General features: G+C 40.0%; 1 protein-coding gene across 3 annotated transcripts in view; it reads right to left on the reverse strand.

The window, feature by feature from the left end:
- The window catches only part of KDM3A (lysine demethylase 3A), a 53,477-nt gene extending 37,121 nt beyond the window's left edge, over positions 1-16,356 (reverse strand). For 2 of the 3 annotated variants that reach the window (XM_027621756.1, XM_027621754.1), the window contains exons 1-7: positions 15,399-15,614; positions 8,545-8,700; positions 7,301-7,411; positions 4,141-4,243; positions 3,248-3,372; positions 2,916-2,988; positions 2,715-2,803 (exon numbers count right to left, since the gene is read on the reverse strand). In XM_027621756.1, the coding sequence (XP_027477557.1) occupies positions 2,715-2,803; positions 2,916-2,988; positions 3,248-3,372; positions 4,141-4,243; positions 7,301-7,411; positions 8,545-8,700; positions 15,399-15,584 (843 nt within the window). In that variant the 5' untranslated portion in view covers positions 15,585-15,614. Of the gene's footprint in view, positions 1-2,714; positions 2,804-2,915; positions 2,989-3,247; positions 3,373-4,140; positions 4,244-7,300; positions 7,412-8,544; positions 8,701-15,398; positions 15,615-16,209 lie in introns of those variants that run through there. The other variant, XM_027621757.1, reaches the window with a different exon arrangement.
- Between the last annotated feature and the right edge of the window lie 2,240 nt (positions 16,357-18,596).

Below are 18,596 nucleotides of genomic sequence, written 5' to 3' on the forward strand. Positions count from 1 at the left end.
CTACTCAGCAGACTCTCTCAATTAACCAAGCAATGTCCTAACTCTGAGGAATAGTCTGCTAGGCAGAGAAGACCTTCAAGGAACCAGATGTTACTGGCAAACAGGTTGATTCTACGCAAAAGTATTCACCAAGGCAATAAGGAGTCTTGACTACCTAGTCCCAAACACCTGTCTTCCAAAGACCACCCTAAAAGTAAACTCCATGCCGGTCCAACATATCTGGGAAGTGCTAACAGTGAGATGTGTGCCAAGTATGTCACTGTACTCACCTTTCACTCCCATATTTAAATGAACTTTCTTTCCCCCCTCTTCCTTTAACCTGTCTAGCTCTCTGAATCTAGCCCCAGCCAGTGTTTCCAAAATTTGCCTGATTACAAGAACCACCCAGGATAAAAAAAGAATATTTACTGATACAGAAAAACATTCACAACATACTAGAAAGGAATCAAGGAGACTATAAAACAGTTTGGTTTTTAGTCTGTTTTTTTTAAAGGCCTCCATGATTATACAGGAAAAAAACTAGAAAAAAAGACAGGAGGAGGGCAGGGATTCCAAAACGTGAACAGCGAGAGTCTGTGAGAAGTAGGATTATAAGTGATGTTTCTTTTGTTTTTCTGGGTTAACTAAAAATTTTAAAATGAGAGTAACTTTTTTCAATGTGACAATCTTTTTTTGACAAATAAGTAAAATATAAAGGGGAATAACCTTCACAGTAACAATAATAAAAAGAATTTCTAAATATGCCAATACCCACCTCCAGCCAAATCGACCATCCCAATTTCCTTTAGAATGAGAATTTGACTAGTACAGAGTTTAAGAGCTCAAACACACATTTTTAAAACATCAAATTTAGTTTCTCATTTTAGATGCAGAAATTAAGCTCAAATAGGTTATGGGAACTTATCTCCTAGCCAAAGTTTAGGCTTTTTTCAAAAATAGCCTGTATGGTACCCAATAATCAGTTCAGTAGCACACAAAGCTACTGAGCTGGACAAAATGCTGACAGAGATCAAAAAGACATACTCCCTGCCCTTGAAGAGTATGAGTCAGGCAGGGAGGATCGCTTATGTACGTATGTATCACCACAATTTACACGTGCCTCCTTGAAGGCTATACATTTACTTGCTCAATTATGTGTCCCATCACTGATAAACTTGTCACTGTGAGGAACTGGCACCTTCTTCCATGGGAGTTTCCCTGACCCCAGTCCTGCCCATACCCCAGGATGATTCTTCAATGATCCATCAGGATGCCATTTCCTATTCTCTAACCCCCTCCTCAACACATCATGTGGTTCTCCTTTTCATCTCACCAACTATTTACACTGATGCATTCTCCATGACAGGCTACCCCTAATTAACGTCTCCAAACTGGCCTTTATTACCTTACCTCTACCCAAGATTGCCAACAATTTATCCAATGTTGAAACCTAACAAGTTGTTATTCTACTCTGTTTCTTTCTCAGCTTCTGATACTGTGGAGTACTTGAAGATACCCTCTGTGAGGTAACTCCAAGATACAAGAATCACTTGCTTGACGTCCTCACTTTACAGTCCCTACTACGTTACTTCTCCCTTGTAAACTTTAAGGTAAAAACGAAAGTAGTAATATTAATTTCCAATAATAACCGCTTCGTTCTTTCCTGAACAACCTGAGGTGAGGCCTACAGACTTGGAAGGAAGAGAGAGATATATCTTGCTTTACAAAGTTTTTGGTCAAGTGTCAAAGTTCCTGTTGCCTATACACAGGCTTAAGACTCAGGAAAGCCAATCATCTTAGCCAGTCAGATTCTTAGGTATTTGTGTAGCACAGTGCTTACTTTGGTTCTAGCTGATGTTGTAGTCCAGTCTGCCCTGATCCAGAGCCCTAGGTTCATTAACTGACTCTGCCCCACTCCCATACCATTTCTCCTTGCCTTACTCCCACAAACCCCAAAGTTCCTTCTAAAGTGCTGTCAACAATCTTAACACCAACTTGGTCAATTTTAAAATTGTAAACTCCAGCCTGGAGCAGAGCATCATAAAGGTGTTTTTGTCACGGTAACACAAATGCATCCGGATACCTAAGTTGTAAAAAAGTTATTTGTATTGTAATAGGTCCTAAGGATTCAACTCACCTAAAAAGAGAAACAGCCTTAAGTTTCTTGACCTAAATTCTAACCAATGCAGAATAGAATTAAATCCAGTACTTGAACTCACAGTGGCATTCATACCAAACTATACTGTCCTGGGCAGAAATTAGTAATGGTAAACCAACCACTTCCTTTAAAAAGCTAATATGTTTGTTTAACCAATCATAAATTATCAATCAAACCTATTACTGAGGAGGGGGAGTCCCATTTCAATACCTACTCAGATTTCTAAGGTTCTTCCCCTCCTCTCATGCCAGGCTTTCTTCCAGCTTGATACACATAACTCAGTTTACCCTCAAAAACACTCCTTATGGGTGAAATTGTCAAATCTCTTGAGAATTTTCAGCAAATATCAAAAAATAAAACATGTTTTACACAAAAAAAAATAGTTAACCAGAAACTTATATTATCTCCATCTGCTTGAGTGTAGAAATTATGGCCAAGATCCGGAACTAGCAAAGAAGAGCAGACAAGACAGCACAGAATAGCACAGAAGAGAGCTTAATAACCACTAACAAGATGGCCATGCACCCTTAGAATTAAGGAAACTTTCACGTAAGTGACAAACGTTAAGTCAGGTTACCTCAGAGCAAGATTTTGCTTGTTTGGAAACTAGGCTTCCATTATTCTCAGAAGACTTGCGTTTTACAGCTCCAATTCTTGTAGAATTACCTAAAATATTTAAAAATAGGTAGGTTGGCTTCCCTGTTTTTCTTAACATGAAAAGGAGAAAGAGGAAAGATAGGAAGGAGAACAAAGGCTTTAATCAAATAATATATCTTACCACACGTCACAAAGTTATCATGCACAACTTCAACATGAATCAGTGACGGATCGACAATTTTCAGTGCTGGAATCTTAAAAATAAATAAAACAAAGATAATAGAAAACTTAAAAATGCTCAGAAACATACCAGAAATTAGCTCTGTTAGCATACAAGAGAAGCTTCTTACAAATAATTTCTTTTAAAAACAATAGTTCTATTTATTTTTCTACTCTATTATTTTAATATAAAGATAATAAAGCTGTTTAGCTCCTAATAAGATACTATAATTCCTTTTTAGAATTATCTTCCTCTGTCAAGTTATCTTACATGCAATTAGCATCATCTTTTACCTCCTCACAGTTGACTTGCAGAGTTTTTGATGCTGGGTTTCCATTTACAATGGTTGCAGAAAACCACTGAGTAGATGGGTCCAAGCTATAAATTTTTACTTCTGAACCAACTAGGTTTTTGTCACCTGAAAATAAAAAAAAAAAAATCCTTAGAGCAATTTGCATTATTTCCCAACATACCATCATCCAGGATATTTTCTCAAGTCTTTTAAAAAAAGCAGTAAGCAAAAAAAACAAAAACAAAAACAAAAGCAGTAAGCAGTAAACAAAAATAAACATTAAAAGATACTGCTATAAACATGAAAAGATGACATTTCAGCAAAGCCAGGAGAAAATTTAAGCTTTTTATTTTAAACTTTTAGGTAAATTAATAGGAAAATGGAATAAAAAGAAACAATATATTTATTCCAGCATTTGTGTAAGACCAAGTAGTACCAAATAACTCACTGAGCCCTAACTCACTGTCCTGTGCAGTTTTAGCGGATCCAAATCCAGGAACCCCAACAGAACTGGTAAGTCTTCTAAAATACTTAGGACTGTGAAACTGACCAGGAAACTCAGTAATATATGGGAGGATCAGGATTACCAAATTCATGTTTCACCGATTTTTTAAGACTGAAATTTCAAACATATCAAATTCCATGTCAAAATACAGCTGAGCTTTTTTAATATTTACTTTACTAGTTTTCATATAAGCCCCGAGCTTTCCAAATTTCAGAGGCTTCAGAATATATAAAGTCCTTCAATCATCTAGCTGCATGAGGAAAGCAAAAGGAAATCTCTAAAAAAATTAGAAATCTCATCATGAGAGAATGAGTGAGGACTAAATGTACCTTCTTACAAGCTAATCATTGGTCAACTCATGAACTGTCACCAACAAATAAGCTACATACCTTGTAAAAGATGGCTTTCATCCAAATGTTTCACAATCAAAGCTTGAAATTCTTTACTGACATTCTGATTATCCATAAGGGAAAGTCGAAGATTGTTTACATCCTGAAAAATGGAAGAGCATTACATTTTAAGGTAACAAATAAGAGCTGTTTAAACTCCAGTGCACATTTCAACCAGCTTAATGTCAAAGTACCGTCATTAGCCATTTGATGGCACCAAACCACTGCAACTCCAATGAACTTAATAGATCAAATAGTAGGAATCCAAATAATCACAGATATAGGAGAGACTAAAGTGAAGTCACCCCAACCTAAGAGCATGACAAATACTAAGAGTGGCTCAAAGCATAATTTTAAAACATGACACAACTTTGACTATGGGAAATATAATAAGGAAACAAACAAGCTGGTCAACCCATAGGAATTCCCAGGGGCAAAACACACACACATAGAAGCACAGAGATATGTAGTGTCAATTCACTGAAACTGTTTTTAACAAATCACTTCACACAGACTGATTTAACCTAAATGAATTCCAAATGCATTCTTGTTTACAAATGGCAAAGGGGGGATGGGGACGGACACAATCTGAATGAACAGCCTAAGTTTTCAGCAAGCCAGTTTTGAAACACCCAATTCTTGGCAGCAGTTCCATTTTGGGCACTATTCCATAGTCTTTTGGCTTTGTATGCACACTAAGTTATGATAAACGTATACAGAAACTGTCAATAGGAATAACCTGCCAAACACAAACTTATAGCACAGAAGCCCTTCTAATATCAGTGCTTCACGCTTTTCTGACACTGTGAAATGGATACATAGTAGCCAAAAATAGTTCATCCATCTCTCCCACTGGGAAGAATAACTAGTCTTTCAGAGAGGCCATGCTGGAAAAATGCATTTCTTAAGCCAAATAACATCAGACTTAACCCAGGGTCTTCAGAAGAGCTCAACATTAATTATCAGAATGGGCCATGTGTGGGGGCTTTTTTTTTTCCTCATGCTGCTGCAATTTCAAAATAATGTAAATGTGTGCTCCAACTCCTACTAAAAGATAAGTAGCACATTAATGGGGAAAGCCACAAATGGCTCTTAAAACAAGGTAGAAAAATTCTACTCTGCCTAGGGGAGTTTGAATGCCAGACAGTTGACCAGGGTATTTTGCCTTTTTTCTTACCCACAGGTAGACAAGTCAAATTCAATCCAAAAAACAGACCTTAAGTTTCAAATCCAACTTCTACATATGCCAAATGATTTTCAGGTTCTCTGTGCATTATTTAGGGCAAGCATTCTACTGCAGTAATCACAGTCCTCAACATAGTTCCATACAGTAGAAGCCTAATATAATCATATCTATAAGAGAATGCCCCGAGCACTGAACTTTGGCCACTATTATCATCAGTAAAAGTCAAGAGCACACATCATAATCTCCCTCAATTAATATTAATATTCATACTGATAGCCACAGTACATCTCACTGAGAACAAATAAAAACTAACTGATCTAGATCTTGCTTTTCCAATCTCAAGAAAGAAAGTTCCTACTTTGTTTCTACAAGTTCTGCTTTGACTGAAAAGCTTGGACACACAAAAGATGTAAAGCCGAACTGTCCAGAAAACAATGCTGAGAAGTAAAAACTACTCTATCACTAAGTAAAGCAAGGTATCCAAAGCCCCTCCTGTATGTTCCTTGGCCCTTAAGAGCAAGTCATTCTTCCTTTTAAGGCAGGAAAAATATCAACATGCCTACTTGACATCACAAAGCTAACCTGCATCTGAAATTAAGCAAAAACCCTTTCTTTGTTCTACTTACTTAAACATTAAAAGAAGGTTCAGAATGTGGACTTTGTTTTCACTTACTTCCACGATTTGAAAATGAGACTTAGAGAGAAAGCCAGTGCTTTGGGTTTTCCAATACAGGCACATCAATGGCAATGACCATGGGCCCTGCCTTTTAACAAATAAGTGACTTTAATTTTTGTACAGTGCACAGAAACATGTCAGGTCACCAAATCCAAGTGGGTAAAGGAGATTAAGTTTCATAAATGACATCTAAAAGACGAATGTTATTATATGACCAACATTACTCCTAAGGGAGTAATCTAAAGATAATCTGTGTGTTCTTTCCCTCTCTCCAAACATTTTCATAAAGAAAATAATCACATACAAGCAAGACCCAAGAGCATAAATGTTATGAAGGGTGGCAGTTTTGCAAGCTAAGTGGAAAGAACATGCATGTGCTCTCAATTCTCATTATTCATGATAATTATGTTTCACTAAGTCACCACAAATGAATAGTGAACCACTGTTCCTAGTGGAAAGATAGGGTTAGGTTCCTATGAGCCTCTTGGTCAGTTTCATTAACCAACCTATATATATAATCATGTTTTAAGTGTGTTTCTGTGGAAGACAACATTATTTTATCCCGCTGCATTATTAATCTGGAAATCACAGCCAAGAGCACTGTAACTCACAGCTGAATGAAACTTATCTAACATATGTATTTCCTCCCTGAGACACATCATGGCCTTCTTGCACTAAGAAACACTAGATAGCACTTCAGCACTACATTTGGTATAGTGAAACCACCAACAAAAAAAAAAGCACAAAAATTCAGCACTAAAGAGACCTCAAAAAGCACATCAGTTTACAGTACGAGAGAGAAAACAAGAAGGCAGAATGTGTCACTTTATCTGACTTCAGCTGGGAAGACTTGTCAGGTAACTCAAATTTTTCACCACTCTGCCAACGTCTGTGAATGACCATGAAAGTGCCTAAGTACTGATTTGGGGGTTATAAATATATTCTAGCAAGCAGGCAACTTCCCACACATAGAATACATAAATAATGACTGCCATGTATGGATATATGTACATGTATATATATACAAATTTAAAATTATTTTCGTATCACCTAGTGTTTCCATACATAAACACATACCATCAACTGTACTACCTCTGTCCTTCCAACCCCAAATGGACAGCACCAACCCAATGGTTAACGTTGAAGGATGATGTCTAATAACTAACTTCTGATGAGATGGGTCCTATTCTGTGTTAGGTTATCTACTAGAATTAGAGCAATCAAAATCAGTATTTTAGTTCTCATATTAAAAATTTATATTTCTACCTTTAGAGTTTAATATTGTTTTTATCTTTTACCTGTATAGGCTTCAGAAGGTCTTTAGAAAGAAATGCTCTTTGTTGATCTCCTAGAAAGCGAACAGAAGTTATGGATCCCAAACCAGCTTTGTCCAACAGAGACTTATACACCTAGAACAAAACAAAATGTCTTGGCATCACAATTGCCATCAGCATAATTCTGAATAGGGGGACTAGCAATTTTCTACACAGGCAGAGAGATAAAACCATTAAGTTTTTTTACTTACTGCTGGTATCTCAATAACAACTATTTATGCAACCAAAAGACTGCACAATCTTCATCCAAAATCAATCACTTAAACCAGACACACATTTGGGAGTCATTAACATATAGGTCTGGGTTAAGAGATACATGGCCTCTCCAAAATTTATGTGAAAAATTGTGTGTATACATACATTTTTTTGGGGAGACAGGGCCATGTTTTTAGCAAAATCTTAATAGCTGGGGGTGGGGATACAAAGAGCAAAATACAACTTTAACCAAAACCCTATACCACTCAAAAACCCCCAGCAGCTCTTCTCACCCACAGTCAAAATCTTAACTTGGCTAGCACAGCATGCTAGACCCTTCACAATCTAGTCAGCCTTTCAGCCACCTTCTAGCTTTTCCAACTGTTTAAACCTGGCCCTTCCACTGTTAAGCCCTATGTCTCACAAAACCTGAATTGTCCTCTCCAGACATTGTGATCACTCTCATCTTCTAACTACACCAGATTTACGATGTGGAAATGGCATAATCATGTACTGACTGCCAGTACCTTCAGAGCCAAAGAATATTATGAGTCAGAGAGAACCTTAGAGATCATTAGGCCAAGACTGGCAACCACTACAGGAGCCAGGAAACAGCCAGATTTTAAGGTATACTCTCCATATTTTAAAAGCAAACAACGAATCCAGATTTTCTTAAAACTCTATAAAGGTCAAGTCAAATATACATATATATGTATGCCTATATAGATAGGCTGGTTCCTGACCTCTGACCTAGACATTGCCCACATTACCTCCATCCCCATTTTTCAAGTGAAGAAAATGAGGTGGGAGAAAGTCAAGGGCCCAGAGTAATAGGGTGCCTAGCAGGGCTGACAGGAGATTCTGGGTGCTCTTCTGACTCCTCTACCTTGCCATGTATCTGCACTATTATTCTCCAAAGGCCAAATATTATTCTCCAAAGCCCATATACATTTCCCTTGTTTCACTCATAATGGATTAAATACCCCGTTCTCATAACCCCAAGCTGTACTCACTATGGCAGGCCACTGAACAACTCGTTCAGAAATTTCAGGAGACTTTCGTTCAGCCAAAACCAAGTTATGCTCTACTAAAAATGCTCTCCTTAGAAGGCTGTAGACTTCTATCCATCTTCTCTTCCTCCAAGATTCCCCATCAAACTCCACACACACCTAAACAGAAGTGAAAAAAAGCAGAATCAATTAACGAAAATAAACATGAAAAAAGCCAAAGTTGAATTATACCCTTAATTTTCTACTTGAATCTTTATCTAAATGTGCTGTCCCTCTTTCCCACTCTTACTTCCCTTCACAGTCCACAATAAACCAAACAAACAGGTTAATCTAACCATCAAGCTTTGGCTTCCACATCCTTTTGGGAAATAGCAGTCCAGGGTTTTGGAGGCCAATCTCTGCCCCAAAAGTAACTTCTAGGAAGCCCATACAGCAAAGAACCCCCATGTAGAAGGTTTTTATGTATGTCAGACATCAGAGTTTTGAATCAAAAGAAAGAAATTTGAAACCCTAAAAAAAAATACCTACTGGGCGTCATTGTGATTCTAAAATGACACTGTGGGCTTAAGATGACCCCCCCCCACCATCAGCATAATCCACCACTTGTTTTGAATCCCTTTGGTATGCATAGGATTTAGCCTTAAAAGGCCTAGTAGACAGCACATCCTCAACATCCCTTTCAGTTGAATAAACTGGGAGTTTAGAGTCAAAGACTACTTTGCTAAATATAGAAACAAATAGTTGATAAACTAACCCTAAACTCCTTCAATATTTGGTGTAAAAATCACTATTTTTACTTGACTTAAAATACCTTTTTTTACTAAAGAGGCCTCTCAGTTTTGGCTTCAAAGAATCAGTTAATGAACACATCAACCCTGTTCATAATTTCATAGACAATCACATCTCCCTTTCCAAGCTTTAACTTAAAAAAAAAAGTTAACTTCCATTCATCTGTCAGAGCTCAAATTAAAAAATCCTTTCTTCAAAGAAGCCTTCCCTTAGCAATGAGCAACCCCCTCACAAAAAGAGTTCCCCTTGTTAATTGTACTCAAAGCCCTATACTTTTCCTTCCTAGCACTTACCCACACTTTGAATTATTTATTTGTGGCTAACTGATTCACATGAATTTTAATAGGTCGAAGTCTATATCTGTATTTACTTACCACTGTATTTCACTGGTATCCAGTCCCCAGTCAGTACTCAAATACTTGTTGAATGAATAAATTTCTCTCTGAATTGGCCTCTTACCTTCTGTTACTCTTAACCATTTAGCAGGTAGGACATTCCCAACTGGTATACCACTAGTCCCAATCCCAAACCTTCTCCAGTTTTATGGCTTTATAATATCAATCTTTAAAAATCAATGAAATTTAAAACCCATCCTACCCTCCTCCCGCTACAGTAAAATCTGCATCCCTAACTTTCAGGCAACTTCCCCTGAGAAGATGCATGTATGGCAGGCTTTTCATCTTGCAGTTATCACAGAATCCATACAGATGTGTCAGCACCTATTATGTGACAAGGCCCTGTCACTCTCCTTGGTCTAGGAATTCCATCCAACACTATATCCAATCAAATGGTCCTTCACAGGGCGCCTGGGTGGCTCAGTCGTTAAGCGTCTGCCTTCGGCTCAGGTCATGATCCCCAGGTCCTGGGATCGAGTCCCACATCAGGCTCCCTGCTCAGCGGGAGACCTGCTTCTCCCTCTGCCACTCCCCCTGCTTGTGTTCCTGCTCTCGCTGTGTCTCTCGTCAAATAAATAAATAAAATCTTAAAAAAAAAAAAAAAAAGGTCCTTCACAGAATTGTTTAGAGACTGCTCATCTTCCTGCCTTCCCAGTCACAGAATACAGGTCCTATGATAGCTCCCTTAAACTGGGTAGTCTTTCTACCCCAAATCACATCAACCTCAAACCCACACTAGATTTAGAGGAGTTTTGCCATCAGTGTGGTGTAAGAGGAATGAACATATACAAACTACAGCACCAGAGAAATCTGGGTTTGAATCCCAGCTATGCTGAAGCTTTTTTAGAATGATTTTACCGGCATAAAATAATATATGTAGCGTTACAAAGAAAACCCATTAGCCTGCAGGCCAGGTTAAGAACCCCTGCTTAAATCTAAACTCTTTGAAACTGGTTTTGCTAGCTCCAAAATGAAAATACTAACACCTACCCCTCACTGAATTGTTAGCTAAAATCTTAAGACAAGGTATGTAAAGTATCTGGCAAGGAGATTAGGCAGCTTTAAGACTTCCATGGTAATTCAAATCTTACTTTGTATCAGAGTATCAGTTCAATTAGGAATGGGGGAGAGAAGATCCTAAATATGATTATCCAATATCTATTCAGAAAAAAAAATAAAGGATTAAGATGTTCAGTAGCTTTCCAAAACTTATCACTATATCTATAAAGCTTATGATCAACCCTAAACCAAAATTTAGACACGGCCACTTCTTTATATCCCAATTTTTGACTGATTCAAAAGTTAAGTTCAGCTCCTTAAAAATAACTTAATCACTTTGGAAATTAGGTTGCATTGGTCAAAAATTCACAGTAACTTTACTTTGAAAAAAGGTGACTTTTCAAAAAAATATAATGAAACCAACAAGTTGTAAACTCTCTTCACTCTTTCAAAAGTTTCCTATCATAACCACAAATGTCTCTCATTTGTGCCTTGAAGCTTGAGGTTCTCTATGTAAGGGACTCGCCCCGCAAGCCTCCTATGCAAAAATTTCTATAAAAAGACACACCAGGGACGTCTGAGTGGCTCAGTGGGTTAAGCATCTGACTCTTGCTTGCTTTCAACTCAGGTCATGATCTCAGGGTTGTGAGATCCAGCCCCGCATTGGGCCCACACGCTAGGCATGGAGCCTGCTTGTGATTCTCTTTCTCTCTGTCCTTCCCTCCCCCTCTGCCCCTTCCCCCCCCAGAAAGGGACACCAATAAAAATTCAAATTTAGGGGGAAATAAAGTGACCTGACCAATCTTCTGCAAGCTTAATGATGTAACTTTATTCCCTCATGTTCCTTTTGATGTTATTTATGCTGTCTGATTCCAAAGGCCAAAAAGAAGCTGATTAATTATGATTCACTACCTAGAATTTCCCAACTTGCTATTTTTTTAATAGAACATTTTGTAAATGTGTACCTTATTAGCCTATTAAATATCTAGACCAGATGTTGAATATTCAAATTAATTATTTCAAGTTAATTTTTCCCCAACAAAAAATCTTTTTAATACATGATTATATCTAATCAAGCTAATCTCAAAACCTCCCGCTCTTAACATACATTAATCTCACCTGGGTATATGATTATGAAAACCATCAGAAAGGCCAAGTAAAATATTTCCAAGTTTAAAAGTAGGCACTTACAGAATGGCAGAGTTGTTAGTCAAGTTTTTAATGACATATCTATTCTATGCTCAGCACTAATAATGCAGAATACCACTTATTCCACTCTCCACAAATTAAGAACTTTATGCTTCTGCTTATGTCTTCTTACACCTAAATAAAATACTTATCTAAAATCCCAGAGTTTAGCATTCAATTATGGGGGTAAACAGATTTTATTACACTGGTAGGAATTTCTCATTTTACATGGTTTGACAGGCAGCAGAATTCCAATTGCATGTAAGGGCGAAAAGGCTAGGAATTGGTCAAGGCACCCAACTGCCAAAAAGGGAATTTTAACAGCAGGAAATAGTACACAGAGATGGCAAGTACTACTCATCTGCTACTCAGGGATATCCCTAAGAACTAAGCAGCAGCAGAAGACTCAAGTATAAGTTAGGTTCGAAGAAAGGAAACTGGAAAAGACCCAGACAGACAAGTTGGGGAAGAAGGACATTCCCAGCATGCACAATGAAGCCACTTGTCTCACACTCAAGTAGAAAGAGTAGTATAAAAAGAGGTTCTTATAACCATACTAATAAACATTTGTTGTTATTCTAGAGCAAGAGAATGCTACTGCTCCATCGGATTATTTCTAAAACTGCTTTTCAATGTAGAATAATTGTGATTCCTTCCATTTATTCATTCAAATATTTCAGCAAACACTACATGCCAAGCAGTGTTCTAAGTGCTAAAGGTATAAAGATATAAAGTCCCACAAAATACAGTGCTTTAATCTCACTCTACCTGAATATTAAAGCCCATTGTTTAAAATCTAGAGACAAACTTAGGCAAGTTATTTAATTTCTTCAAGCCTCAATTTCTAACACTAAAAAATATGGTTTACCATCTAGGATGTTTGTGAGAATTAAATAAGGTGCCACATAATAAGCATTTAATCATTACTTTGTCTTCACCCTGACTCTTTGTAATCAACAACTAGACATATTGTATCTGAGTGAGTGACTGTGTTATAAAGTCTCCCTCAAGGTGAAACAAAGTTAACAAGTCTTGGCCTCATTAACATCATCCTCAACTAACAGCAAATCAGTCTAGACAAACTTGTACTTCCAAAACCAAACCAGTTGCATACTACTTGAATTTTATTAGTTTATATTCATCTTAGACCCCAGTCCCATTTTACCCCCCAAAACTTAATACATTAAGCCCAACTGTAATCATGGTCTTCGTTACTAGCTCCTGCCTGCATTTCCCCAACCAGGATTTGGTTCTAGTATTTTGAAAGTCTATGTTTTTGCTAATACAAGATGCCCTTATAACTTAAACCACCTGTTACTCAATTAAGGAACATAACGATAAATCATGATTAGATGAAAGAAATCAAGTAATTTGCACCTTACATGACGGCTGAATTACGAAGTCTACAGGTAAACCAAAAATCAAATATAGTTAAAATTGTTTTTCAAATGAAAAATCCCTGTTTATCTTCAGGTGAGGCACCTTAGTGCAATGGGAAAGACAAAGCCAAACCTAGGTTCAAATCCTCCCTCCATCACTGAGTAGCTAATTATGCAAATCTGGACAAAACTCATTTTCCCAAATCTAGCTTCTCATTCTGAAAACGAAGATATTATCACCACCTCAAAGATTAGGGGTGGCAGAAAAGTGGAGATTAAAAAGAATACCCAAAAAGGACCTCCTAGACTGCCTTCCTAATCCAATGGGTCTATAATTAGGTCCTGTTGGGGAAGAGAACACCTAGTCTGTCATCATCTGCCAAAGAACTAAAGACTTGTTTCCATTGTTTCCATTCTTGTTTCCATTCAAATCAGATAAAAACAAACACACTAGAGAAAATTCTACTTGGCAGGTGAAATAAACCACAACAACTATGACTGAAATCTGGTACACAAAGCCCACTTTATGGAGAAAGATTGGCCCAAAGCAAATAGGTTGGCCATCTTTGTACCACACTACTTTCTTTCTATAAACAGCAAAATCCAGTTTGCTGGGAGGAATGAAACACCAAACTTCACAGTGTATGACAGGAGTCCTTTTGCAGCACAGGGAGCATAATGGTAAAGACAGTGGGCTCAAGTATCAAAACTTCCTAGGTTAGAACACAGGCTATGCCAATTTCTAGGTATGTGACCTTGGTGAGATACTTAATGCCCCCAACCCCGATATTTTTGTCTCTAAAATGCAGCAATATTAGTACCTAATCCCGAAGAGTTGCTATAAGGATTAATAAGATCATGGCTAAGAAGTGTTCAGTAGGATGCCTGGCACGTGGCTAAGTGCTCAACAGTCACTCCTACTTTTCAACATGAAGACAAGGCATGCTGGAAGCTTTAAAAATATATGACCACATATCCTTTTCCAAAAACTCTTTGCAGACTAAAACTAGTTTGGGCATGTACTATCACCTTAAAGTGTTCAAATGAATGGGGTGTCAGAAATCAACATCTATTCAACTGCCAATGCTAAAACCTGCTTCCCAACCTGAACACAGTTTTCAATAAAAAGCAATAATGATGCCCAGTGAAGATGCTAAAACATATCCACTATCCAGGGTGGAAATCTCTTCTAAACAAGCTTCCTTCAAATTATCACCACTTTGGAGTCTTTGTTAGGGACCTTTCTCCAGTTATTTTTGCACAAAGGAGTCTTTGTTGGTAGAATAGCTTCCTCACTGGTTGTTCCCAATCCTTTGCCACCAATACTTCAATTAGGGAGTACAATTAGAATTCATCTCTTTGAAAAGATCTAACTGAAAAAGGTTCTGAGTGTCATTCTGATTAAAAATCACTGTCCACACTTGCTCCCGTTTTTCTCCCTCCCTCCCCCAAACACCAAAGTGGAATATTTCAAAGCCATTCCTCTAACACACCATATAAGGGTCGGCTCCACCCCTGCCCTCCATATATGGTCAAAGCCCACACCTACCTACAGGCTCATCACAGGCGACCAGGAACCCACTTCCACCCTGACCCACCATATACGGACAAGTACCCACCCTAATATGCCAAACAGAACTAAGCTCCTCCCTCTTCACGCACTTCATTTCTATCAAGTCTGAAAGTTTAACAAGTTGGGTGAAGAAATTAAGAGGAACAAACAAACAAACAAAAAACCACCTGGAAGCGCTAGCCCTCAATTCTTAATGATTCCTAACATCACCTGCCCGACCAATCTAATGTTAACAATACTCCCCCTTCGGAGAAATAATCATACAGTCCTACTAGGGCACAGCGCGGGCAGTAACGAAGCGTGTCTGAGCAACCCCAAGGCCGTCATTAAACTCAAGCAACTGGAAGCCAAACACACCTCGGTTCTACACAACCATTTCAAAGACTTTCAAGGTCTAGTCTTCTGCACCTTCAGATCAGATGCCAACTTTCTGGTCGCCCTTTTCAGAAGAGGGGAGGGGGGCCCCCACTGGCTGTCTCGTTACCAAGGTAACTACAAAACGCCCGACAGCTGAGGCCCGGGAGCTGATTTTACCTTCAGGTCCTTCTTGGTAACGTCGGTGTGGGAGACAGCTCGAATGGTCCCAGACAGCCAGGGCCACTCGGCGACGCGCTCCACGTCCCAGCTGTCGTGGCCGCCGTCGCTGCCGTCGGCTGCGGACAGACTGAGGAATCGCTTCCCCACCAATACTGGCCAACTTTCTCCCAGCGTGAGCACCATGGTTTTCACGCCTGCAGGAAGGGCTCCTCCCTGCAAAAATACAAAAACAAAATGCAACGGGGGCTGCCGGTGGGAGGGGGCCGGGAAGAGAGGACGCGGGGGAAGCGGGGACGGAGGGATGGGTTCTAACCCCGCTCGGAGCACCAGACCCTAGGCGGCGGCCGGTGCGAGGGAGGACCCAACACCCGATCTCTACACCGGCGTCCTCCCCCGCCCCCCGGCTCCCTCCCCCACCGCAAACACGGGCCCAAGCGCCGCGTGACCCTCGTTCCCCCAAGTTTCGCTTTTCCAAAACCTTAAACCTAAACGCAGAGGGAGTGAGGGGAGAATTATTTTGCAGCCTAAGTGGATTTTAAAGTGTTCGCCCCCCGCCCTGGGAAAGAAAAGGCCAGAAGCGAGGGCCCGTCCGGGGCAGCCGCGTCCCCGCCCCGGGCGGCCCCGCGGGAGGGGCGAGCCCGCGGTTCCGCACTTGCCCCGCCGCCCCGCCCCGACACAGCGCTCTCCCGGCCGCCGACCCCCGGGCGTCCCTCGCCCCGGCCTGCGGCGCGAGGGCGGCAGGGCCGCGGGCTCGGCGCCTTCATCTTTCTTCCTCCTCTCCCCTCAGCCGAGGCCGCGGCGCTCTTACCCCGCCTCCTGCCTCCCTGAGTCACCGGCGGCGGCCGCCGTTTCCAGCCGCCCAGCTCTAGCTCTGACTTGGTTCAAGAGCTCTCACAAGACACGCACAGCCTCTCGGGTCCGCCCCCTCGGAGCCGCTTCCACCGCTCATTGGCGTAGTCCAAGAAGCTGGGCGAGGCTCGTGGGTAAAAAGCCCATCGCCATTGGCCGGCCTGGCGCAGGCGGGGCGAGAGAAAAAAAACAATTCCTTGGTTGCCTCCTCCCTCTCCCCTCCCCCTCCGACTCCCGAACGACCCCCATTAGGTTAAAGTACACAGAGCGTAAGCGAGAGATCCCTCCGCCACAGCCATTCTTTCCATTTGTTGCCTACGGTATGCAAAAAAGTCCCGCGAAATCGCTTATCAACTTTAGGGCCCAGAGGAAAATTGCAGGGGTGCATAGATAAGACTGAGTGACGAGCCCCAGGGCTGTATGTGCCTATTGGATTGCTCTTCAATTGCGTAGGCTGTCGACGGAAGATGGGCTATCCACTTGGCGGAAGAATCTCACAGGAAAGGGGTAAGGGCGGTGCAGAGTCAGCGGGGGAGGAAAGGGACGGGAACGTGCGGTTTCAAGCGTACTCAGCTAGGGGGAGGAGCCACCGGGCTCCGGAGGCTCTTGCGCAGGCGCTTCGCGGAGCAGAGGCTGGAGTTTGGGCTGCTGGGCGAAATGGCCGCGGGAGGCGCAGGCGCACGTGGTGTTATTCGTGGAACGTCTAAAGTCCGCCATTTTGAAGGAAAAATGAAGAAAGGCATGGAGTCATTGGGAAATGACGTTCTTTGAATCTAGAGCAAAAGAGACCATTCAGTACAATGCTGAATGGGATTTTTTTTATGTAAAGGGAAGTTGAGAAGATATTCTGAGTCTTAGAGAGAAATTGAAAGACTAGAGAAGGCCATAATGTTGTAAGAAATAAGAAGAGGTGACTTTGAAGGACAAAGGAGATAAAAGACGATTGTGTCTTTTGGACCTGAAGGTTTTTGCTTGAATAAAGACGAAATGGAACGAAGGAATTGAAGACCTCTTACTTCATAAAGACTAGAGCTTGACATGGCATCCCATTTAATCCTTAAGATTAAATGAAAACTAAGTGAAGAATGCAAAGTCCCAATTTTACAGAAAACTGAGAATCAAAAAAATTTCAGAAAGGGATTATAGATACAGGTTAATGCCAGGTGTTGAGCTTTAACATATATGGTCTGAATATGTGACATTAAATAAATTTTAAAATCTAAATATAAACACTGAAGAATTAAATTGGATTTATAATTTGCAGACCGTTAAAGGGGGGGATGGAACAAAGAAAACCCATCTAGTCCAACAAAAGTCAGAAACGAGAACAAGAAAAGAAAAAGAAACTTGATGGAAGTACAGTAAATAGAAAAAGATAAGACGAGAAAAATAAGTCCAAACATCAGTATTTACAATAAATGTAAATGGGTTAATTTTACTCATAAATTAAAAAGACAGACTGGATTAAAAACAAAATCTAGCTATAACTTGACCACAAGCAAGCTCCACCAATGACACAGAAACCTTGAAAATATTAGGTTAAAAGATTTAGTAACCAAATGGTGATCAAAGGAAAGCAATATAGCAATGTTAATATAATTGAAAAGAAAAGCATCAAAAGAGAAAAGGATTTTATATTAATAAAGGAAAAAGTCCACAAAGGTAATATAGACTTAAACTATTGTCACTCTGAGAACATAGCTAAGACTATTAGAATTATGGGAACTTTTTGACAATTTGTAATAGAAGCAGAAGACACAAATATATCTACGCCAGAAATAGGCATCTCAGATTTTAAAACTAAGTGGGGGTATGGAGGATTTGATTACATAATTATTAATTTGAAAAACAAAGGGATAAGCCCTACGAAGGTTCAAAGAACATATAATTCCTATTTGTGGTTCCAGAACATAGGGAAGATATCTGAAGCATTTTTTTTTTCAAGATTTCTTTATTTGATGGAGAGAGAGAGAGCACAAGTAGGGGGAGCAGCAGGCAGAGTGAGAGGGAGAAGCAGGCTCCCTGCTGAGGAGGGAGCCCAATGCAGGGCTTGATCCCAGGACCCTGGGATCATGACTGGAGCCAAAGGCAGACACTTAACCGACTGAGCCACCCAGGTGCCCCAAAGCACTTTATAAAACTTGCAAAACCCTATTATCAAATCTGATCAGGAGAATACAAAAAAGGAAAAGTTTACATCAATGCGGCTCATGAATGTAGATGGAAAATTCTTATATAAAATATCAGCATACTGGGGCTCCTGGGTGGCTCAGTTGGTTAAGCGGCTGCCTTCAGCTCGGGTCATGATCTCAGGGTCCTGGGATTGAACCCAACGTTGAGATCCCT

This window comes from Zalophus californianus, chromosome 8 (assembly GCF_009762305.2).
Source record: "Zalophus californianus isolate mZalCal1 chromosome 8, mZalCal1.pri.v2, whole genome shotgun sequence".
NCBI lineage: Eukaryota > Metazoa > Chordata > Mammalia > Carnivora > Otariidae > Zalophus > Zalophus californianus.